At 40.8% G+C, this 26,019-nt stretch overlaps 1 protein-coding gene across 2 annotated transcripts in view; it reads right to left on the reverse strand.

Annotated features, from left to right (window-relative positions):
• Nucleotides 1-684: 684 nt before the first annotated feature.
• Nucleotides 685-26,019, reverse strand: part of RHEB (Ras homolog, mTORC1 binding) — a 39,832-nt gene continuing 14,497 nt past the window's right edge. The window contains exons 2-8 of one of the 2 annotated variants that reach the window (XM_085050227.1): nt 21,969-22,040; nt 15,565-15,632; nt 12,364-12,446; nt 8,181-8,237; nt 8,033-8,080; nt 7,434-7,515; nt 685-1,695 (exon numbers count right to left, since the gene is read on the reverse strand). In XM_085050227.1, coding sequence (XP_084906353.1) covers nt 1,603-1,695; nt 7,434-7,515; nt 8,033-8,080; nt 8,181-8,237; nt 12,364-12,446; nt 15,565-15,632; nt 21,969-22,040 — 503 coding nt within the window. In that variant the 3' untranslated portion in view covers nt 685-1,602. The remainder of the gene's footprint in view (nt 1,696-7,433; nt 7,516-8,032; nt 8,081-8,180; nt 8,238-12,363; nt 12,447-15,564; nt 15,633-21,968; nt 22,041-26,019) is intronic. The other variant, XM_085050228.1, reaches the window with a different exon arrangement.

A 26,019-nucleotide genomic window follows, 5' to 3' on the forward strand; every position in this document is an offset into this window, starting at 1 on the left:
CAATCACCCAGCTACTCAACCTGTGCTTGGCACAGGGTGTGAGAATTCATTAAACACAGGTTTTCAGAAACTTTGGGAAATATCTTAAGTGGAGAAAAAGGGCAACTTATTTTTGTCAGTTACTCTCACGATGAAGAAAGAAAATACCAAGTTTTCCACCATTCACTGTTGAGAGGTTTAGACCATTTTTTGTATCATGAGGGAACAACTTTGCGAAGAAAATAAAGGAACAAAAATGCTTCATTTGTATCTTCCAGCACAGACAGGAATATAAAAGCTAATTCTGTTTGAAAAAACCCTCCAGCTTTCCCGTCCTATTTACTCCTGCCAGAAATTAAGTTTCCAAATGAACACAAAAATGCAGGAGAAACACTTCATTTAATTAACTGTTCCCCGAGTCAGCCTTGTTTGTTTTTGCTGTTTTGGGTTTTGTTCTGCTTTTCAATACAAAGTAGGTCAACTGCACATTTTTGAAATACATAGCTGTAAGTAGTTTGTTTCCAGACTTGAGGGATTATGGCTTGCTAAACCTCTAGTCCAAAAGCCAAGGAAAAGCTTGGAGCTGGTTAGGGAAAGCTGTACAGGGATCCAAAACTGTGCATGGCCAGCAGGCATCAGGAGGCCACTCACCTCTACCAGCGCTACCCAGGAGTACAGGAATTCACGACAAACAGCCCACACCGATTTGTTCAGGACGTGCAATTTATTTTAAATGACATTTTTGTTCTCTTAACAAGTCTACGCTTGTGACCTGGATAAATCCACTCCATCCTGACAGCGCTCGCAGTTACAAGTCCGCGTGAACAGTCCGTAGCGCAGCAACTCGGGGCGGCTCTGCGCACCCTTCACTCAACGGTTACAGAGGAAAAACACAGAGCAGGTTCTGACTGAAACCCAGGCCTTCCCTTCCAAATCAAGCTGTCACTTGTCTCTCCTTCCCGTGACCGGGCACAAAGCAAAGGAGAGCTGCTTGGCCAGCCTGGAGTTCCAGTAGCAAAAACGTTTGGGATCAAACGCAAACAACTTCCCGAGCAATAGTCAAACAATCCATTGGCTCCAAGGATCTCACGCCTCCTCTTAAGGTCAGCAGGTGAACATTTTTCACAAAAAAAAAAAAAAAAAAGAAAAAAGTTGATATGGAGTAATCAACGAAAAATTATAAACAGAACATTTAAGGTTTGCAGCTATTTTATTTACAAGTATACATTTAACACAAAGAAACACTGATATCCAAGCCTAGTTAATAGTAGTGTAACAATATGCATCATTTTGATGATTATTCTAACCAACAAACTACACTGAAAAATTAATGCCAGTAAAATTCTTGGTCATAATATTAAGAAATACAATATATAAATTGAAAATATGATTGCTTAAAATTTGAAAATGGAAGTGAAGCCATTTGCACAGGAGTCAGAGTTTAACATAATCTGAAGGGAAAGGCTCCAAACCAACTGTTTATCTTTCAGGTTAACAGAAGAAAAAAAAACTAAAAAAAAAAAGAAAAAAAAAAAAGAAGCATAGTTTATCCTTAAAGATAATGGGCAGTTTTGCTTCTTCAGGTAGAATGTATTCCCAGTGTTTTCAGGTTCTGCAGTGGAATTACATTACTGAGCATGAAGACTTCCCTTGTGAAGCTGCCCCATCGATTTTTTCTGCCTCCAAAATTATCCTCTTAAAAACATCAACGGCAGTCTGCAAAGAGAGAGCACACCATTAGGAAGGAAGGAGGGACTGCCTACTTACTGAAAAAATAACTAAAAAAATGTTAGCAGTTTAACCAGCTACATCAGCAGATAAATGCACATCTAATGCTTATGTCAAAAGTGAAGCAGGAAAACACAGTGATTTTAATTTCAAAGGGAAGTGCAAATTCCCATCCACAGCAATCCTTGGCAGGGAGGGCAGGCACAAACTGAGCCACATTACAACAGAGCTAATAACTGCATTTTGCATAGCCTGCCCTGAGTGACTGACAGCAGGAAGGTTTGTGGTGCTCCTGAGAATAAACCAATCCGTTTGTTCTCAGTAATCTTTAAGATAATGAGTAATTACAGAAGGCAGCAGATTTTTCAGCTCTCAAAACTGACTTTGCACAGCTCAGTACGAGTGGTGACTTTAGTCTTGATTTTCTCATTGTCCCTATCAGTAAGACCAGTATTACACACAGTGCAAGGACACGAGGAGAAAGCACAAGCTGAACTATCACTAATATTAAGCAATATCCTTTGCTTAATAGAGAGAAAGGGGATTACATTTTAAATAGCCTGAACTGTAAGACTGGACGTTCAGTATATGAATCTTAAGCTTGGAAATGGTCTCCTGACCATCTCACATTGCCATATGATCCAACCTCTGGCCATCCAGAGGGAATTCCAAGCACAGGAAAGTATATTCATTATATAAAAGCAATCATGCTAGAAAGAGGATAAAAAGGGGTTTTTGTTGGTTTTAATCAGCAGGCTGAAGAGCACCCTGTGATTTATGGCTACGTATTCTGATCTAACAGATGTTTTTCCACCTCCACAAGATGTAATTCTTAACTGGATCACTTCCAAATTAATCCCATTGAAACCTCACAACAATCTTAACAAGATTAGACTTAATGTTAAAGTCTCCCACATTTATACTGTTTGTGCACACTACGATCTCTGGAACTATTTGAAGTACTTCACCAGCTGGAAATAGGGTATTCCTCCATATAATGGAGTTTCCAGCAATCCCAACAGAACTTGATGGAAGTGGCTCATTAGTTCAGTAATGATACAACACATTTCCTGGGCAAATTAAGACTTTAGGAGAAACGTGGCCAGGACTGCAGTTGCTATCAAACTGCTTCTACTAATGAAGAGCTCCCCTTAATCAAAACCTGGTGAGATACACCGGTTTACAAATATACAGCACCACTGTTCCCTTAGAGTCAAAATTTTCAATGGTTTCATTTTAATACACAAGGTTTTTTTGCCCACGTTTCACAGCACCCATTAAAAAGCCTCCACAACTTACTCTGTCAACCAAAAAGCTGCACATTCCCTGTCAAAGATGTGCTGTTTGAAGCACTAAGATGTAGGAGTTCACAGGGTTTGTTAATTCATTTCACAGAAAACACGTATTCACTGGGAAGGTTTAATCAGTGTCCTACAGTGAACACTTTGGAATTTGTCATTCAGCTCAAACATGCTGAAGAGTTTTAGACTGAGCCTTCCAACAACGCAGGAAGCTGTGTTTTGTGACAAGGAATAAAGGACGCAGCCAGACTTTATATGCATCTGCCTCCATATGGTCCAATTATGGAATGTGGGTCACACCTAGCCCACAAGAAGCCATCTGGCTTTTCATTCTGTATTTCTCCCCAAGGAAACAAAAGAGATGCCAGCCTGGGAAACACCTGCTGCCCAGGGAGCCCAGCAGCGAGCAGGGGACACCAGAGGCTCAGCTGCTGCTGCAGATGTGCCCTGGGTGTGAGCAGGACAGGCAGAGCAGGAGGAAGATTCCCTGCATGAGCAGGGAGTTGGGAATGTGCTGCCAGGAGCCAGCAGGAAGGTGCAACCACCCAAATCCAGCCCACAGCGCCAGAGTCATCCTTTGGCAACTGTTTTATTGTTTCAAAGAGGAAACTCTCAGCTGCTCATAGTACTGGTTTATCCTAGCACAGAACTGGGCACAGCAATTTGAACAATGGCCAGGTAAAGAAGGGTTCTTCCCCCCATCCTCTGCCAGTCCAAACATGTCAGATCACTGGATTCCAAACTACTCTGAAGGATTTACTGAGCACAGCATCTTCTAAACTCCACGATGAAGCTGCCCTTGAAAAAAGAAGCACAACCTAGCAATTGCTTTTTAAGACAGCTCCATTTTGGTAGGAAGCAAATGTTTTGCTACTTCCTGGCTCCTTTCACAATTTATCTAATGAATTTTGCCTAACTGGATAAACACAATTTAGTTGCTTGTTACTTCCTAAATTCTTCCAGCAGAAGCTGGCTCCCAGCTTCACCTGGGTTTAAGACCAATTTGGATTCTGGCTGTATTTGCAAGAGTAACTTTATTGCACAGGGATTCAGATGAAGCACTCTAGTGTTGCCTAGGTGACACTGTGTAGGGAATGCCACAAGAAAGGCCTGAAATTCCTGAAGTTAGCCAAAGCAGTTCAACATGCCTGATAATAATTAAGCAGCTTGAGAAGGCACGACAGTAACAGCCCAGCAGTCTTCTCAGGGAGGTCTTTTCCATTTAGTGTCAGGATTGCCTTCCCAAAGCCCAGGGATTTCCCTTGATGACTGATGTGCTGGTGATATGCAGGCTCCTCCCAAAGTCCTACCAGGTCACCCATGTCTGGAGCAGTTGGCACATACTCAAGTCTATCTGACCTTGAGAACTCTTGCCAGCCACTATCATTTATCATCACCGCAGCTTTAATCTTTGCCTCTCTCACTTTCCATCTACTCCAAGTCATGCCACTTCTGGGACGTGTTATCTTTTGATAACTCTTGGCAGAGTAGGTACAGTTTGTTTAAGTTAATCTACAGAACTATTTTAATTGCCCAGTATAACTGAGTTATGCTCCTTGGACTCTCACATATGCTCCAAACAGGAATTTTTTTATGGGAGGCATGGGGGGAAAGGGGAAAGCAGGAAGGTAGAAGAGTGGGAAGAGAGCCTTTGCTATCAGAGAGATCCCCTCTCCTCCCCATTGTGAAGAACATCACATACACACAACCAATCTCAGACCAACACACCAGAAATTGTCACATTTCTGCTCCACATCAACCAAATACACATGGCTTGGTTTCAGAGAGAATTAACAGATGTCGCCCCAGTCAAGAAGCTTTGAACTTTCTGCTCAAGTTCCAAATCCCTGATCCGGTTCAGCTCCTGCCTTAAGCATAAACCAGCTTTCTGTTAAGCAAACAAAAGCTGAAGCCCTTTTGGAAGGAGTTTGGAATTAATCTGGATAATCAAGTTACGTTTGCTGTACCAAACCAGTACAGGTGATTATTTGGATAAACCCCCATGCAAAAAGTGCCAACACAATTCTTTTTCCAGTAATGCTGACTTACGTAAGGTGAACACTCAGTACCAGGAAAATGACAACACACTTTGTCATCAAGTACAAAACAAACCCTCTTTCCCCCCCAGACCAGACACAGTTTCAGAGTAAGAAAAGATGCCCTGTCCTGACAGAAGTCTATGTGTCAGCTCTTTTGATCCTGTCAGATTAGGATTTGGAGGAGAAAAGGCAAATGAATTCAGAAGTGCTCCTGGTCCAACTCCCAGGGAAGGATGTTACAATGCCTGGTGTCTCCCTTTCCCCCAGCTCCTCACAGCTCCAGACACCACACCTGGCTCTCAAAGCTCAATCTTCCACCTCTTCAGAGCTGGAGATGTATGAGAAGACTGAGGCAGCTGTGCCAGTGTTGGGCTCCTTAACACTTTATTCCACACTTCCCAAGCCTCCAAAGGAAAAGTGCCAGAGAGCCTCAAGGATGGTCACATGCTGTGGGCACCCACCTCAGAAGTGACACCTGATCTGCCAGACTTCTGAAGCTGGACAAATTTACCAAGTGTATTATGTAGCAGGCATGAAGGAGGAATTGTGTTCAGGCACCTGCCTCTAAAAACCTGCTGCTAAATCCAGAGAGGTGGAGTTTACAGTGACCTGCAATAGCTGCTCTGAAGGATCCTGCAGAAAGGAAGACCTCTGACAGCCAGAATGCACAGGAGTGCTGAATTTTTTTGGTGGGTTTTGTACGGGACTGTCCAGGATTTTGAGTATCTGACATATAATTGCCATTTTGAGTTCCCTGAAGGGTACCAAGTTTGATATATAAACTCCAGCTAGCAGCTTAATGTAATACAGTAGCACAAACACATGGCAGTCCTGGGGACTTTGTCAGTGCAGCAAGTTAACACACAGGACATACCAAGCATCCTACAAAGCTTGTAGCTTCTTTACATAAATAAATGCAACTTTTTTCTTCTTGGATCAAGAACAATAAAGACCTCCTGAAAAGTTATCAGTAAATTATTCTTCTGCTGGATATGAATTGCTGTGCTGTTACACATTGTGAACATAAGCCAAAAGAAAAAGAGCACAGGCAACAGCTTTGCCTAATCCAGAAGCATTAAGTTTAAAAGAAAAAGAGGTGGAAAAAAAAGATCAGATATTTTTAACAGGTTTATTCTTTACACTGTCAATTTAATTTCCTTTGGTATGCATTTGAAGCCCTCCAGCAGACAGAGAAAGTATTGAGAAATTTCATGCTTCCATCATGCCCACTTTTGACAAGGTTAATATAAGTCTTAGCCAGAAACAGAAATACTGATAAACTAACTCCAAGTGTTCCATAGCTGGTGACAAAAAATAATCCAATTTTTTTCTTCTAGGGAAAATCCAACTTTTCTCAAGTAACCTGTAGAATTGTTGACCACAAACATCAGACAAAAATTATTTGTTTTGATTTTAGGGATGGGGGAGAGGGAAAGAAGAAAGAAAAGCTGCTTAAAAAGGGCCTGTCATAGCTACAGGACTGTCCTTCTGATTGTTACCTCATGTTACCAAGGAGGACAAGGAGGGAATATGCTACATAGTATGTGAGACCTTATGTGTCTGTGTTTTTAAAAATCAAAAGCTTTGATGCTGTATAGGAAAAAAAAATTAAAAAGAAGGAAAAAAAGAGCCCTCCTCCACAGTCTGCAGCAGTCATCCATTACTTCAAACCCAAATTAGGAGGCTTTTGTAGCTTAGATATGTAAGGTGTCAAGTCAAAGTATTATTAAGAGCCCCAGGAAAAATTCAAACACCAGAACATATTCAGGAGGCATTTTAAAGAGTTATTTAGAGCAACCAAGAACAAGAAGTTATTTAACAAGTAATTAAACACTTTTTTTTTCCCTGACAGGAAACCAACAAGTGTAAATGTGTGCAGATTAAAATGCACCAATTGATACAGCTGGAGTGAAGTTGCACACAGCAGTGTCTGACAGCCTCTGCTGTGTTCTAACACTTTTCTGTGTGCTCCTCACCCCATGGACCCACAAAATGATTATTCCCCACACTGAAGAGACTGAGCCTGCCCAGCACCTTAAAACACAAGGTTCATCCCCTTATACCAACTCACTGCTCTGCCAGCAACAACTCCTATTTAAGGTAACAGACCCTGTTCCACCCACCCTGTGGATCTGAGTTTTAGTTTGTCACTACATGTTCTGATATGTTCAGTGAAGCTGAACTTTCTGTTCTTCACTTCCTCCTCCCATTGACAGTTGCAGGGAAAAACTTGTGTACATAAACCTGAGTGCAGACAGACGTTCTGCTTCCATCTACACAAAATATCTGTAGAGTACATGCAAATATCTTAGCTTCCTCTATTAAGTGAAACTCTGAGTCATCCATTACATTGCTATTTGAATAAAGTAATTCTTAAATCCATTACCTGATTTTCTTTAGCAGAAGATTCCAAGAAAGCTGCATTCCAGGATTCTGCTAAAGCTTTCCCTTCTTCATAGCTGATCACCCTGAAAGAAAAATAGGTTTCTTATAACTTGCAGAAGAATTGGAATCTGGTATGTCAAGAAATACCTCAGAGTACCAAAGCACATAAGTGCATTGTAATAGCAACGTTTTGTGAAGTCTGATCCAAAGCATTTGCTTTTGGCTGCTGTCAAATGCACTACTGGGCCAGGTAAAACTGCTCTGTGCCCATAAGAGCAATTGTCCTAAAATATTGCTTTGTTTTCATAATCTGTAATATCATCTGGTATTGCTGTTGTGACAAATACACTTCTGTTACTTACTTTGAAAAAAACCCAGAGTGTTAAATGACTGTCCCTGGAACCTCATAGCAAAAAATCAACATTACAACAGAAGTTCATGGCTCGTAGTTCACATTCTGGACACCACTCCTTTGCCAGTAACTTATTTTAACCTACAATTTGATTTTAGCTCTGGCAAGCCAAGAACAAACCCAGTGCATTGCAGCCACAGGAATGTGGGCTGCTGCCTTGCATTTCCCACATTCTGGAGTTCACATACCGTTCCATATGCAGGTCTTTTTTATTTCCAACCAGCATAATGGGTATTCTGTGAAAGAAAGTTCAGAACTTCAGAACAGTTACAGTATACTGAACAAAGCACTAGCAACATGCCTGCAATGAAATGAGATGAAAGTGTCACTACTTACTGGACTTTTCCCACCATATCCAATAACTTGCCATGGATAACTTTTATCACTTCAAAACTGCAAAATAAAGGGATGAAGTCACACATGCACTCTGATGTTTATCCTCAATACCCAATACACAAGCAATTAAATGCACATGTAGGTTGTGTTTAAAACTTACTCTATGTATGCACAACTACAAAGATGTTGGAAATCTTACCCGTTTGTGTACAACAGCAAACTGGTCCCAGCAGCAGCAGAGACCAGCCTGAGCCTAACCTTACAGCCTCCCCAGCTATGGCATTTGCAGAAATAAATAACATTACCCAGGACTGATGCATCTAACACAGAATCACCCCAAGTCCCTCCCACCTCTCATCTGGTTTGTATCTGCAGTGAGAAATTGAACTGCTGCAGTCCAACAATACTGGATGAGTATGTCAAATTAAAGCAAATTGGAAGAAAAAGTAATTAGTTAAGCAAGCTCCATCTTAAAAGAACACATTGTTTTTTAAGAACATTTAGTTCATATATAATTATTAAGTTTGACTTATGTGAAAGCCAAAAGGAGCCTAAAATTCTAATTTTCTACGGAAAGTGAGTAAACTGATCTGCAAGATGGCATTGAAACAGTGATTACTCAAACATTTGTTGTCTGCTCCCCTACCACATAGGCAAAGTTTGTATGACAGGAGGTAAGAAGCAGTACTGTAAAATATCAAGTCAAAAACCTCACTAACAAAATCCACTGCATTTGACATTTGGTTCTTCTGGGAACAAGCTATCAACAGGGTTGAAGAGGAGATCTTGTGCTCCTCTGGTTACATTATGGAAAAAATGCTGGTACACGAAGTGCACAACTTGGATTTAAGAGGCACAGGCTCACAGATGAGACACACAACTAGACAGCAGAAAAGGGACCAAAACTTTTCCAGTTTCCAAGGTTGTTAGCTACAGGCAGTGTCTGGACTTGCACTGCATTTTAATTAGAAGCTAAACTCTTAAAAATGGAGCACCACTCAAACACACTTCCAGCTCAGAGCAATCAAAGACCTGGTGCCTAAAAACACCATTCAAAGCATTAATACCTCTCACTTCTGGAACAATAAACTCTGCCACATTTAAGATGGATTTTCTGTCAAGCAGGTCAATTTGCCTGACTCCAGCAATAATTTTTGACACTGTGTGGAACACAATACTTCTCCATGCTCAGCTAATAGTTTCAGTGTATCCTATCAAGAAAATGAGTTCTTTGTAAACAGAAGCGTGACTTAATCTGGCACAACTTGTTACTGGAAACTCAAGTGGGATACTACAGATCACATGAAAATGTGGAATCAGTGAAAGAACTTCAGGGACACAGGGGCTTATGCTGAAAAGGTATTAATGAAATTCTGGTCTTGAGAACTCGTCTTGGACACTCATAATTATTTAGAAAATAAAGAGTTGAATGGAGTTTGGCTGTGACAGAGTCAAGAGGCATTGCTACACACAGAACTAGGGAACCCTGCAAACTGAAAGGATAAAAGTGCCATCAAAAACCCATCTGCTACAGACCACAAAACTGTTTCTCAGTCTGCAGCAAGAGGAAAGACCTTAGCACACTATCCACATGTGACAGTACAATCACTGTCTCCTTTCCCCTGTCAGGTGTGTTGTTTCCAGCTAAGCCAGAACAACACCACAGCACCCTGGCAAGTCCTCACCTGAGGCTCGTGTGCACAATGCTGCCAAGAGCTCTTGTCCAGCCTGGGCTCTCCATTTACCTACTTTGGGTACCTATCTGCTTGTCCAAGATAGTTCATGAGCTTCCTTCTTTAGTGAAAATACTACAAATAAAAAACTGATCCTTGTTAACAGATCAAGGTGGGAACCACAGGAGAAGTGCTATTTAAACTCAAACACTATTCTGACACAGAAACAAGTTGCGAAGAACTGCCAGGAATGAAACTGGCTTGACCAATTAATGTTCTAGAAAGCTTTCCAAATTAATTACGTTAAAAGGAGCAAGGACAAAAAAGAGCAAGGACAAAAAGGAGCAAGGACTGACCAATCCAAAAATAGCACCATCACATCAAGCTGTGAAACTGTGAGATTTGGAGACCATAAGAGGTCCCTTCCAGTTCTGTCAAGCAAATGGGTTACAGCAAACAGCTCGATGTGTGAAATAAAAAAAAACCCCACATTACTAGCTGTAAGATAAATGTGTTACACAAAATCATGGAACCTAGCAAGATACAAAATTGGAATTTAATTAACTTGAACTAGAGCAAAAGCCTTCCAGTAACCTTGCTGCTGAGAGCCTAGGAACATGAAAAACAGGGCATCAGCTTTTGTTCAAGTCCTACTTAAACTTCCCACTGGAGGTTAACAGGGAAGATGGTAACTTTAAAAAGAGCATTTCTATTAAGTCTGCTGTCAAAGCTCTGGCCCCAGCTGGATCAATACTTGGATCAATATACACACTTTGACAGAAGTGAGAACAGATGGTGACTGTGATCTCACTGTCTGGGCAAGTCATCAAAGCTACCAGGGTATTGTGGAAGATCTTTCCTATCACCTAAACACTGTCTCAATACAGAACATTAGGAAGGGAACAGGACAGAATCATTGATACTTTGAAATTTAAAGGAAGAAACAGCAACAACAAAAACTTGGAATAAACTGATCAAGACTAAATACCAATGGAAAGACTTTCGATCTACAGCCTAGTCTGCCCTGTTTGTGTTTTTACCATAACTTGGTTTAACTGATTGAATGCTACTACAGAAAACAGATGCTCCTTTCTTCACCTGCTGAACTCAAGACAACATCAGGCAACAACTGGAGTGGCTGAGAAAGAAGATGTCCTTTTAGCTGCCAAACAGGGAACAGCACAGGTTGCAGAATCCTGAGTGATGCACATGGGTTTCAGTCAAAGACACTTCTGTCCTCATAGTACCACTTATCAGTGGACATCTTTGTATTTGCTTGAGCAGCGGAGCATTGTCTACTTAAGGCAGAGAATGCTGACTCCTATTTCATACAAGTTACTCAGCACCAACACTGAACCTCTCACTAAAAACCCCAGACCCAGAGAGTTGGGTAGTTTAGTATCTCTAGACAAACATAAAAGCCTAACGCTTGGTTGCCCTTCTCTACTTCAGAACTGAAGATGAAAACCAAGAATGAAGAACTGTGAAATCTGTTCAACATTAAAGACCTTGCAAGCAGCAGAATTTTATAACCAGACTGTCTCCTTCCTTTGAGAAGGAAAAAGAGCCAACAGGCAAGTTGCTTTACCTGTATTTTATGATGGTCTATCAAAGAGCTTGAAATGACCAGTTTTGTTTGATTCAGAGGAAAAGATATGAAACACTTCAGCACTCGTAAAAAGCTGATCAACTGCTTTGCAAGTAGAAGAGAAGCATCAACTTCTCTTGTACTTGATGAGACTGAAAGATCTAAGGTCTCAAACACTTTATTCAAACAAGAATTTCAGAACATATTCAGCTGTCCTAATAAAGATGCTGTACGATATTAGAAAATCAACATCTATGCAAGGATCCAGTACTTAAACAAAGCCAGAGGAAGGCAGGAAATAACAGAAGATGACAAAGTCATACAAAGGCTGATGTGCCTTGCATGGCTCCAGGTGTGATGGACTCTGACCTTGTGTCAGAAGGGACAGGGAACAGCATGGACAAAAGAGATTCACTGGGACAACCTTCAGGGAAGATTATTTGCTGCAGCATGTCAGGAGTGAGTCATATATTGCTGTTTATATGAATATTTCTGATGGTTAATCAGGACAATTCAAGACAAGAAGTCACAGGAATCTCAGTACTGTAAAAAGCTACAAGGCTGAAGGAATGATCCAGCAACTAGTTTGGTACTTCACATAAATGTACAGTGCCCTTTAGCTTCATATTTAAGTCTGCCTTTGTATCTGATGCAAGAGCAATGACCTTACGTATATCTGAAATAATTCTTTTTACTTTTAGTTACACCTCAAAACAATGTAGTTTAACACTGTCTCATTTCTTACATGATACCTTGCATATTAATCTGCAAAGTGTCTGTGACATTTGGGAATAAGAGGACATTTCTGAAAAACGTTAATAATAATTTCTATTATATTTCTAAGGAAAAGAGAGACTAATTGAAATAATCACAGCTAAACCCAGAAATACTTAAACAGAAGAACACAAACAGATTTTATTACCTTTTTATTGACGTGACTGAATAAACAAGAATGTAGCCATTGATGTCTATGGAGTACGTCTGAGGAAATATGGAGTATTCATCCTGTGGAAGGAACATTGCATTTAAAATTAAGGGTGACACACTTCAGAACTTGATGCCGTTAGATCAGCATCAGGTAAGCTGGTCATATCTCTAGGACATTTTGTATAGGTAGTACTTTCAGAATTTTTTCATCATAATGTCACATGTGGCATCTTTACCAAACCAGGAGAAAGCTAAAAGTCAGTCTGTATACTCTACAATTTAATCTACAGCTTTTATGGTTTATTCCCTCTAAGACTATGGATGAGCTGAAGCTCTTCCCAATCCTCTTATCCTGCTTAATTATCTGTTTGTATTAGTACAAAACATCCACTCTGTCCCACCACTAATTAGCAATTACGCCTCTTATCTTGCTGGTGATACATTTCAAAATCTTAATTTCAACAGCTGACGACAGGATCTAGCAGTTTGTAATTTCAAGTGACACTGATCACATCTAAATTACCTAAGGAATCTGGTAGGAAGTGAATAATTGTAGCTTACTAACTCACGCTTATCAACTACAGATGCAAAAAATACAGATATTAGTTGTTTTATGACAAATGTAAGTTTACATTACATGACAAGTGTTTACATAAATAAAAAAAAACAAACAAAACCACCAGAAACTTAACCAGGGAATTTAGTACCCCTCTAGAAAAGGGACTGACCAAACAGGCAAACAAAACTGACATATTGCAGGTAATGCAACACAAATACTGTGAATCCAATGTTAAAAAACCATTACAACAGATATTCCCATGAAATCTTTCCATTTTGACAAGAGCTATCCTTCCTAATGTATGGTTTCTCAAATTGTTAAACATATGCTTTTGAAGATGGTAGTTTTAGCTGAAGTTCAAATAACCTCTCGGCTATTGTCATGGCTGAATAGATGGAGCAGTGCAATCACACAGCTTAAATCTAGACAGCCAAAAGGAATCAAACTTCCCTAACTTGCAGAAGAGGAAAAACTCTTTATAAATCAAGTTCACAGTTCCAGCCAAAAAAAGTTTGAAAGAATGACACTTGGCAAAAGCTGCCCTCATTTGCCTTCACTGCTCCACACTGAGGGGCAGCCCTCCCCCATCTTCTCTGAAATGCCAAAGTGCCACTCCAGTTGGATGTGTAATCCCAAAGTCAATACAAAAGGGATCTGAACTAAGTCTGTGTAAAAAAGGTGAAAGTGCAACTCTGCAGTGGCTTGACTTTACCCGGAATTTCCCAGGACTGCCCCAGCTGGAATTTGGTGTTAGGTAAGATTTCCTTTTACACTCCTCTTCTGTGACCCTGTATCAAGGTTCCTGTTGAACTGAACTGCACAAAGCTCAGTAAATAACCAGGAAAGCTAAAGAGGCACAGGACAGAGGAGGAATACCAAGAAAAGTAAGTGCCATAACCTCAACTATTCCTAATTTGTGAATTTATTTTTAGCTTGTTAGGAGATGAAAGGAAAGCTGCTACGCTCTCTGGAACTTGTGGGTCAAATTAAGAATTTGTCAAGTGATAAAACAACGTTGCTACAACTTTTCAAGCCACAGCCAGGTTTTCAAAAGTACATAAGAAATCTACAATACAGCCCTTGCTGTGTTGTATACACGTGAGTACTCCCTATGGGCCATTAGGCAACACAGACTTGAGAAAGAAATCTGTCCAAGCCACACCTTCCATAACCCAACATCGTCTCTCCCCTCTAACCGTGTGAGCCAGAAATCAAGTTCAAATCATTCCATGTAGAATTAAATCTGAAAATAACCACAAGCTGGGAAAGAAGCTATTTAGGTTCCACAATACTATATAACATTAAATCAATCCTCAGCAATAGAGGTATGCTAGTGGTGAGTCACACTGCCTTCCCAGAAGGCAATTTCCTCCTGAAAGAGGAATTTTTCTTTTATCACTACACTACACAACCGGAGCTGTAATGCAAATACACTTACAACAGCACAGAGTGACACCCATGGAACTTTTTCTGCTGCTCATACTCCTCAGCCTGTCCCTCTCACCCTCACTCTCCTCTGCAGAGCACTCCCCATCCAGCAATCCTGCCCCAGAACATGTGGCCAGTGTTGTGCTCAGACACCTCTGAGTGATTACACGCTGCTGATGAGCACCACAGGCTGACAGCATATAAATACAGCATGGCTATTCCCCAGTCCCACAGCTCTCTTCAAAGAAAGCAATCAAACATACCTAGAAGGTTACAACCCTTCTGAATAGTCTCCCAGCTATGAGAAGGCGTCCTGCAGCTTTAAAGCCTCAAGTACTGGCAGCAGATTTTACAACAGTAACATTGTTTAACACTACTCATAGTTTGGAAAAACCCATAGGCATAGTATGAGATCACGGAAGGCAAGAGCATGTAAGCAAAAAAAAAATAAGAGGAAAAAAATACAGGGGTTTAGTGGTCCCTGATGGTTTTTTTCCCTAATAGAGTCTCTCAAAAGACGCAGCACTCACATGCATGGGTTCAGCCAAGCAGCACTATGTAATGAACACCTGTACCTGTAAATAATGAAGACCTGCACTTCCCAGAGCTCCCCAGCACGCTGCAGGACACGTGCTCCCCATCTCCTCCTCACTCCCTGTCATTACGAGGAGCTCGGACACACACATGAACCATCACGTTAAAATGCAGACAAACTGCAGCAGTTTATTGGTAACTCAGCAAGTACCACCTACATGAATCTGTCTGCTCCCCATGACTGCTTCGTGGATACAAGTTGTGGTGGTGTAACTGGAGCACACCAACTGAAAAAGCCATGAAAAATTTCCCCATGGTTTACTGAAGTGACATATTCCATCTAAAGCAAGACTGCTCATTTACTCTGTAAATATCACACAAGCTACTGATGAACTTTTGGGACATCAGAGTTAAGGCAGTCCCCTCTTCCCTTTTTTTAGGCACTCATTCAATACATAGGGGGGAAAAAAACCCCAAAATCCACTAACAAAACACAAACTAAAACTTTTAAATAAACACTACAGGAAAAATTCTTTAGTGACTAAAGAACAAGTCAGAATCATTTTTAAGTTAACTTTCACCTCTGAATGCAGAGTCACTAGCAATTTAACTCAACAGGAGCATGAATACCTGTTGTCATAACGTGGAAGAAAGTTTCAAAGAAAAATAACTTACCTGGCCAGCAGTGTCAACCAGCTGAAGATGATATTCTTGGCCATTTACTGTGATCAGTTTTGTAAAAGCTAGAACAAACAAGAAATACATAAACAGGTCAGAATTACACACAAGGAAGAAATTAGAAGTCACTCATCTGTGCTATCATCAGCCAAGGCATGAGGAGAAAGAACTCCAGTTGCAGGTTTTTAAGTAGCAATATAAGTCTAATCAGGTGCTGTACTTTTAACTAGTCTATTGCAGATAGCAAAACTCAGAAATTTAATTCAAGATTTCAAATTTCAGATGATTCTCACATTGGATGCAGCAGCTTCTTCTTTGCCCTCTTAAAAGGAAAGAAAGAATAAAAGGAATAAAAAGGGGGTTTACATGCATTTCTATGAGACTTCCAGACAACTCTAATTTGTGGTAACACAAGACACTTCAATTCAGTTGACATCAAAGCTAAGTTTGAACTTATTATAGGATATTTTCCTTGGTTTCCAAGCAGTTTAGCAAGATCAATTTCCTAAATGTAAATAGCATGAAGTAAGTGATCTGGATTGAAAAAATGAAAAACCTTTGGGGGCTAAAACACACAGAAGTTATGATTATATTAAACCTAAATAATGACAATTAGCTAAAAGTTCACCATGTTGCTTTCACATTTGCTTTAGCTACCAGCCTATGCACTCCTCAGTCACGAAGTACATTCAGTCCCTAAAAGAGATGAGAATTGCTTCTCTTCCTCGGATTCATGAAATGCCAACGCTCTGTGAGCCGAGGAATCTTACTCAGTGTTGTGTTATGCAACTGCAAAAGCAAACAGTGTCACAGCTTTTGCAGGAATAATGTCCCAGCCAGAGCACACAACCCTGGCTCTGGAGGTCTGATTTGGCCTTTGTGACACACTCCAGACACCATCACTGGGCAGTACTGATACACTGAGTGAAGTCTGTGCTGTCCTCTGGTTGTGATGGTTTTCCAAAATACTAACAGCCCTCAGAAACCTCATCTGCCACTGCACTGACGGGCAGGGAAACAGAGTAAGATGAGCAGGTCACTTAGGTGAGCTGAGTTGTCCACCAGCTTCCCAAAGCTGCAGAGTTGAACGTTCCTGACCCCACTGTGCCGTCCCTGCCCACGCCTGAAGTAGCTGGAGTTGGCCAACTTTCCTCCTCCCAGCCAAAGCTTGTTGCCCTGTCAAGTCCCCACAATGTGAGCATTATCTTGAGTAAGTGGGCTGAAATAGCTGAAACTGGAGGTTTCAACCCACCTCATAAATCAAATCCTCAAAAAAAAAGGAGCAATTCAAACAGCAAAGCCAAGTTAACAGTGTCTAAATCAACAGTGTAAAGCGCACCTACAGTTTCCATTACAAAATCAGCAAATGACATTTGAAATGGAGCCTCAGAGAGAGCTCCTGCCTTACCCTGGCTATCCCCTAAGAAAGCTGCTTTAGCACGTGCTGCTTTCAAACCAGTTTGGATGCTATTGTTGTTGCTGCAGAAAAGTTTTAGGTTATGAAACACAGATCCACAACGGCTCTTTGCCTTGGATGAATATGGTGATGGGGACAAACCGTTTGTTTGAACAGATGTTAGCAGGCAGCTGCTATACACAATACCACTGCTTGGAGTCAGAGGGAAAACAGACCCCTCTGGAGACACACTGCATTAAGAGGTGTATGGAAATAACAGTCTCTCCAGTCTCTTGACACTTCACATACACATCAAAGCACACTGCACTCAAATTAGCTTCAAGAGCATCATGAAGTTAATATTTAAAAAGGGACAGACGGCAGCTTTTTCAGACTATTCTAGAAGCCTAGAAGAGACACAGCAACAATGACATCATCATCATTATCATTGTCATCACTACTGGAAGCAGAGTGTGACAGAGACAGGAGAAGGGAAACAGTGGAGGAGTCACCACAGGCTGGTGAGGAGAGCTGTTAGTGCAGAGCAGAGCAGAGCAGAGCAGAGACTTGCAGCACTAAGCACAGCCCACTGTGTGAAGACAAATCTGCTTTGATGAAGTCACAACTAATGATTCCTATTTCTTTGCTGAAGCTTTTTAAGAACATTGCTGATTAGAGAAGTTAATTTTGTGAAAAACCTGGTCCCTTGATCCAGAGGAAATGTTCACTTCCAATTCCTATTCCAATCACCTATCATCCTGGGACTTCTGCTGTGCTTGTGCACAAGACAAGCAACAATACAATCCCTGCACAGCTTGGCTCTTCCTAGCAGGCCAAGGACATTTCAGCAGACCCGAGCAGCCTCTGCACCCCTAATCATCATGTGAGCATCTGCAAAATGCTGCTCATCAACTGGAACACAAATTTTGGAACAGGACATTCTTACACCTTGCAACACGTAGCTCCAGTGATCATCACTACCTGAAGATCAAGTACATTGCAATTAGACCAGTATGAATAAAATTATTTGCATATGCAACTCAAATTACAGCTGCTGTGGAAACAAGCCTTTATGATAAAAAAGCCCCAACAGTAACAGGCCTTTAGATCGATAGTGATATGAGGCAAGGTACAAGATTATAACATCATTGCCATAATATCACTGCTGGCTGGTAGCTAAATACAAGCACCTCACAAGGATTCCTTGGTTACCACCTCCTGCATCCCCTTCTACTTGTCTGCATTCCAAAGCCAATGCCTGCCGCTAATCCACCAGGACATCTTTCACAACACTGAGATGTGTGATGCAACAGAGCTATTTTTAGTTTCCCTCAGAAGCCTCACTTGCACCCCTTAGAAGGCTGCTCACCAGCAGCTCCTGGGGAGGAGCACAGCTCACCCTTCCAGGGCAGTTGCCAAGGCATGTGTAGAAGTTCAGCCTTGAAGATTCTCTAGCAGACTCATCTATACCTATAGGTGCCTCCTCCATAACTAGTAGGAGTCCTACAACTCCTGCCCCTTTCTAATATGCTTTTATTCACATTTGGAATAAAAAACACAAGATCGAGGTAGGAAGTCCATTGGGGAAGATGTCCCTTTCCTTAGGGATTTGGTGAGGCTGTTTGGGGTTTGAGAAAGGAAGACCACAGAGCTGTGAAACAGTGCTGGAAGCTGATCTAAAACAAAAATCACAGACCAGCCAGGCAGGCCTTGGAGGACACATTTGAGACTTGGGCAGTCAAGTCATCTTACCTGCAACACAAAACATCCCTGCAAAGATGAGGTGGGTGGAGTTATGTGCACATCTTCATTACCTGCTCCTTCTGACCTATTTGAGTTTCAAATTCAGATTCTATTTTTCATTCCTGTAAAATTGTTGAGTTTTAAATTGCACTGGTCCAAGTTCATGTGCATTCTGCAGAACCCCTCCAGCCAGTGTCCATACAGACTCCCTGCACACACTCCTGCTCCCCAAGGATCTTTCTCCTCTTTCCAACATTCCTGCAAGCAGTAGTTCCACTAGTTCCTCAACCTGTCTGTCTCACAAATAGCCACCTATTGAGATGTCACTCCTGTTGGGACATTCGGACAGGGAAAGTCCCTTTTCATGAGCAATTATCTCCCACTGCTGCTGCCACAAAAGCAAACAAGTTACTCTTCCTGATACACAAGTTTGGTAGAAGCAGCTGAATTCAACATGCTCCTGAACTGAAATAACTTAATTTTTCTGGTGCTAATGTAATATAAGCAAAGGTGAAGCTGTGCTAACCTTCACAAACACTAAGCAAAATCTGATGCACCTTAGTTTCCCTTCACCACTTCCAAAGAGATCTTCAGACTTAAAACCTGCCATTTTTACAATATTAGGTCTCAATCCTATTGCTCAAGGTTTATATACTCCACAGCTTGTTCCTGTTAAGAGCTTGACTACAGCTTGCCTTACATACAATTTAGCTTTGCAGTCAACAACTCGTGCAAGTTTTATTATTTGAAGACAAAAATTATAAAGATTACATTACCAGCAGTACTGCAGCCTTCTACCCTTTCTTCAGTGCTGGTGGAATACTGTAATACATATCAGCAACAATTTTCTGGAGCCAAAATAGAAATCACACAGGCCAGACTATCTTTTCCATGTCCAAGTTTTGTTACATGTGTAGACCCAACCACTAGATGAAATGGAAAAGGTTTTACAATCTACTATAAAACCCTGGAAAAATGTAACATTCTCCAACATTGTCTCTAGTATAAAAAACTGGACTTGTCAACCCTTTTTGTCAGCATTGTCCACCAAATCTGAAATCACGAGCTAGGAAAAGTGTAAGAGTTGATCACATACTTTGTGTCTTATGACCCTGCATAGAATCAGAAACACAGCTGGGAGTGTCCAAAGACTTCACTGAACAGAGATTTATATTTATTAAAAAACAAATTGAGATATTACATGCTTAAGTCAAAATAATTATTTTATACTTAACCCATCAAAACTAGTTTCACATCTGTCTTTAAAAAATTCTCAATAAATTTAAAATATTAGTGTTAAATTAAAATGTGTTCTCTTGTCTGTTCTTCACAGAAGGACACATTATGTCTATCAGGCCTTCTTGGGTTTAAAGATGGGATGAATTTCCCACCGTTTTGAACCTCAGGGCATAACCTCTATCTCTTCAACCTTTACTTCCCAGCAATATTTTCTGATGTCAAAAGGACCCTTCAATTCTCTACCCTTCAGAAAGAAAATTCCCCCAACCATGCCATAGATCACAAGACTTACACCAAATGAATAATGCTGTTTGTTTTCCAAACAAGATATGTGGAAAGTTAAGCCTTTTCAAGATGCCTCCTCCCAACAAGTCTTCATGGCCAGGATGTGCTCAGTGCTTAGAACTCACATCAAGCAAACAGTGCAGACTACGAGAGTCAAATAAGAGCAAAATTCACCTACAGTGTGTTTTTGTATAGTTCAGAAATGCTGAAGTTGTGAGACACAAAACTACAGAGTTACAAACAGCAGCTACAGACAACAGGTAAAGGATGAAACAAGGTAATCTTGTACCAAGGTGTCAAAATCCTAAACCAAGACAGGGACTCAGTATTTAGTAGAGACTTTGACTCCATGTCTCTCAATCTTTATTCATCCCCATGTAGTTGCAAAAAACTAAAATATTACTTTAAATAATTTGCATTTACATGGCACAGATAGTGAAAAATAACCTGTCCCAAGTGACATTAAGATTTAAAATATACACACTTAATCCCCAGTATTTTCCTAGCAGCTTTAATTTAAGACATACCTGACTTATAATTCAAATAAAGTAAAAAAGGATGATGGAAAGTGTTAGTGTTAATGACATTTGTGTAAGAGCTAACATGCAGGCCAAGGGCCAAATTATCCACTCTGGCTTGCTAAAGCAAATTTAGTCTCTCAAAAACTAGCATGTGAATTTTAGTTCTAAGCGATAAAATAATCCCAAGTAAAATATCCTGATAGTTACTGGTTTGAAATTATATACCACATACATAATCAAGGGAAACCTTTTCCTGCTGATTGCTTCATTCAAACTTCCAGAAAATCACATAGGCTTAACTTAACTATTGCAGAAGTTCAAAACACTGAAAATGTTAGCATGCAGAATCTTTAATGACTGCATTTCAGAAGTCATTAAAATACAAGAACCCCAGGGCTACAATCATGAAACCACTTTTATTTGCCACATGATTAAAGTAAGCCAATATGATCAAGTTACTCAGCCCAAAACTGCAGTTGTTCAAGTATTTTAAGGCCACTGCTAGCTCAGAAAGAGGTGGCTGGATTGTACTGAATGCCAGGTAACCTCTGAAGTGACTTTTTACCATTAGTGCCTTTACTCACCTGCTATGCCAGCTATTCACCAAAGTGCTAAAATTATTAAAATAAACTGCTAAGAGAAAAAAAAAGACACTTGAGAAGTCCAATACCCAGTATTTGCAGAAAGCTGATTGTGCACCAGCCTTGTTATCAAGCTGCTGGAAAGGAGTAATTAAAAAAATTATCATGTTATCATAGCCACAGCATGTCTACCTTCTAAGTTAAGTGTTTAATCCTGATGGGTATTGCTGGCTTTCTGTTCATCTGGATATACTGACCCGATGTGAGACCTCAGAACACTTAGTGGCACATTTTCATACAGGTGTGATGCAAAGAATTTAAAGTGCCCCAAGTATATTAGAGGAAGCAGATGTCCAACAACATACATAGAATATAAGGAGATGCATTTTAGCCAGATTCATTAGGTGTCCCTTCACTTAGTGGTAAAAGTTCAGCTGTTTGGAGAAATATAGACACAGTGATTTCTACGCTGCCATACTGTAAGCATTGGTCTAAAAGAGTACTAAAACTTCAGTGCTAATTAAAGGGTTTTAATGTTAATATGTAAATGACCACATAAGTAATGTGTATAACCCCAACGGCTTCTGATACAAGTCAGCCTGGTATAGAAGAGCAGCTTGGCAGTTATTTACTTACTGTTCTCTATGGTTGGGTCATATGAATCAACAAACTGTCCTTCCACAAACTGAATCGTCAGTGAAGATTTTCCTGTAAAGCAAAAGAAAGAAAAATCTGGAATGAAAAAGAGTCTTCAGGTTGTTATCACTTCACTGCTCAGTAGCAGATACACCAATTTTTTATCTATCCAATATGAGTTCTGTGTGGTTCATTTAAACTATCTATACATGACAACTGACCTATTTTTAATTTAAGTGCCTATTTCTAGTAACTGGGTCTCCTGAACATATAAAAAGTAGTGCAAAAGCTACTTGGCATGTCTTCTGCTTTTGTTTTAACAGGGCATAATTTAAATGACTCCTCCAGTTTAAAACAAATCTAAAAGCAGCAGTGTACAATCCTTATAGAGCTAAATTTAACTAACTGCTATACTTGGAACGTTTTTCTGTCAAGAAGCAAGTAAAATTCAAAATAATTTTCAGTAACCACAGAGAAAACTTGCATAGAATTAGCCAAATTTGGTCTGACTTGGAGACTGGACATATTTCTAATGACAAAAGGATGATCTCAGAATTCTTGAGACCAATATATTCTCATATTAATCCTCCTACTGCCACACCACAACAGGCCAGTGGATGCTGTATTTTAAGCAGTGACTGAGGGGGCATAATTGGATTTTTTTAAAAGCAATTTAACTGCTAGTTTAGTAGACAACTTAATGATCCCCGTTTCATTTAAAGAGTAATGCAAAGGACTGAAGTTAGAAGCAGACTGAAAAAATGAAAACTCATTTAGTCTTGAAAGATTTTACAGGATGGTGGAAGTGAATCACATACATTGACCATAAAAAGCACCTTTCAAGCTCTGCAACAGAAGACTTCTCAAAGCATTACTGAAGCCTTAACACTATTTCCATTACAGCACATCTTCTACATTTGGGAATCTCCTAGATCCTATTACATTATGTTTACTGGACAAATACGCTCTTACAAAGACTGCCAAGTGCATTAGCTGCTTTTGGACACGAGCACATTCTTCATGCTCCTTTATACTCTTTTCATTGTCAAGAAGCACAAACAAAATACAACCTCAAGTTAAAATTTTGACTCAAGACCATCCGACTCAGTGGAAACCTCTCAATGACCTCTTCAGTGACCAATGTTGTGATGGAAATATACAGTATGATTGTTTTCAAGAATAAATTGCTCTGGATAAAAACTGCCCACTTGCAGTACACAGAAAAAGTTATTTTCTAAGCACTCCTTCAGGAGATATTAAAAAAAAATCAAGTTTTCCATTTCATTCTCTGCCATGCTTACCACTTTGCTGTCTCCTATCAATCATGGCAATTTATTCAAGAAACAATGCTAAAAAAAAATTCCAGACAAATCCCACAAAGACCAACCATCACCAAGATTTTATAGAGCTGCCTTTTCTAAAATCATGCTCTTAAAGGCACCATTTTCTGGCCTTATCTAACACCACGGCTGAAGGTGTCATGCTCACAGTGCACAAGCTGACCGAAGACCTTGCACTTTAAACTGCTGCTCCAGCAAGAGACACCCCTGCCCCCCTCCCCCCCAAATAATCATAAAAAAGACAGATTAAGGACTGAAACTGTGCATCCCAGAAGCTTTCTGAAACTGTGTATTTTGGACACCACTTAGAAAATGAGTGAACTTTCCAGTTATTTCTTCTTTAGTTATAAACTTATGAAGTTGCTACCCAGAGTTCATGCTCCCAGATTCTTTGCTGATACCAGCACACTAAGCACTCCATCTAAAAAAAAAAGTTAACTACCCCTATATTAGGCTGTTAAATCTTCAAGATAAGAAGAGCTAAGTTCATTAAAAATCACTGAACTTTTTTCCTCCTAAGAACGATCCTGAACTAACTGAAAGATTTGACTGCTGCCGTCACTCTGTGCTAAGCCTAGAAACTGAATAGCAGAAAGAAACTGGAGCCAACAAAAAACGCTGCATTTCACACCCAGCTGTATTAATTACTGATTTCCTCATAACAGTGAAAGAGGAGGAAACAGACAAAACCAGTGTTCCAACACTCTCCTCCTAAGTTCCTCCAAGCTTTATAACAAGCCTTCCAGTAATGATGTGTTTGTGATCAGGGAGGAAGCCTGCTTTCTTCCATGAGCCACAGGGAAGCTCTCCAGTCTGGGATTCAGCACCTACCCCACCCCCTCGGGCTAGGAGCAGACAACTGTATCCCACTAAACCAAGGCTTCCATAGGCATGAGAAACCTAAACCCTGAGTCATTAACACCCTGCTGCCATGTCTCAGCCCATGAGCAAGCAGCAGGCAAAGCCATGTAAACAACAGCTTGGCTTAAACTTTGTCCCACAGGTTTTATTCCAGGCCTTTGACCTACGCTCGTGGACAGAGCGGAAAATCGAGTTGACAATTTAGCTCCTATCTGCTCTTACCCAAGAAAGATCAGGCCAGGCTTTCAGCAAGGATTGCAACACAAACACAGCAGCCGTGAGGCCAAGGGGTCGCACGCAACCTGCCAATGTGCCAACTCCATCTCGGAGCACGGCAGGGAAGACACAGCTGGCTGGATGTGCAGCACCATGGGCACACTTCAGCCTCAACAGCACGAGAGACTCTGACACCAGCAGCAAAGGCTTCATTAGCCGATTACTCAAGGGTGCACACCTCAAAGAGGTTCAACTCTAACGTGCCCTTGTTTGGAATGCAGCCACACGTTCCTGCAGTTTGCTAAATCTCTCCTTGTAGCATCCTCCATGCTGGTACATTCAACATATCCACTGTATTCAAGTTTTAGGAAAATAAACATCCATTGAGACCAAAAGGAGAAGTGACACAAGCAGAAGCGAGGCTGTAAGCTTGGTACAGAGCCTTGTTAGCGTAACTCTAAGCACCAGATACTCCGTGGCAGTTGTAAGCAAAATCCAAGTTTACTGACTCTCCCTCTCCCTGAAGGAACAGGACAGAAGGGAAGGGCTCTGAGAAATGGGTTTCATGAGTGTTTAGAATATAAATCCCAGGTGGCTGAAAACTCAACTCAAGTTGTCCAGAAGTACCCAAAGTGTATTTGCATATGCAATTCATTATTTATAGTATTACGTGAGAGTGGTAAAGAAAAGAGTTTTCCACTGTCAAAACAGAAAAGGAGCAGATTTTCAGACAGAAAGCCAGTTCAAAAACTAAAGCTGTCGTGTTTCTGTTCATACACCAGACCACTTGCACCATAAAGCGGAACATCCCATAAACATTCTGACTAGTGCAATCATAGCACATCAGTTTCAAATGCCATTGCAATTGTCAAGGCAAAGCAGTTGCCAAATTGTGTTTTACTCATCCTTTTACTACTTGGACAAGAGCTGTGGTATTTATAATCCAGCCCTAAAATTCAAGCTTTACAACACTAGGCAGTTTACCAAGCAGATGTGTAACTGAGCCTGGGTGGGCTTGGGGACAGCTGGCCTCCCCAAAGAGGTCATGCCCCTCTTCTGTGACCCACCACCTGCCTGCTGTCCCCATGCCACACTGTTCTCCCTGCAACAGCCACAGGGAAAGCCCAGATTAAACTTTCATGGGCAGCCAACTTCCCCCCAAACCCAGGAGATACAAATGATGCAAGCAGGCAGCAAGCAAGTCAAACAACAGCTCCACAAGCAGGGCATTGTACAAGCACGGCATTGTGCAAGCAGGGCTCTGCAGCTGCCCTCGGACGTGGCACGGGCACGCTGATGGCCACGGGCAGCACAGCACAGCTTATCTCAACAGGAAGGGTTTCTCAATCCTTCAAACTGCCCACACAAGCCATCAGTAAACAGTTTGTCCTGCTCAAGAACAACGACTACAGAAGAGCTGCAGTTCTGCTGGCAGTGTAGATGCTGAATTTCTTTAACCCATCTTTTTCTACTAAGATGCCTGATTATGCAGTTTGCATAATCATTACACATTTAACAGCTGGCAGCATCTCATCTACTCCTACCACAAGCCTAGCACCTTACCTAAGCTTCTCTCTAGACTAACTTAGTAACTAGACTTACCTAGTTAGTCTCCTTAGACTCTCTTTAGGTCT

Source organism: Lichenostomus cassidix, chromosome 2 (genome assembly GCF_008360975.1).
Source record: "Lichenostomus cassidix isolate B80296 chromosome 2, HeHo_3.0, whole genome shotgun sequence".
Classification (NCBI taxonomy): Eukaryota; Metazoa; Chordata; class Aves; order Passeriformes; family Meliphagidae; genus Lichenostomus; species Lichenostomus cassidix.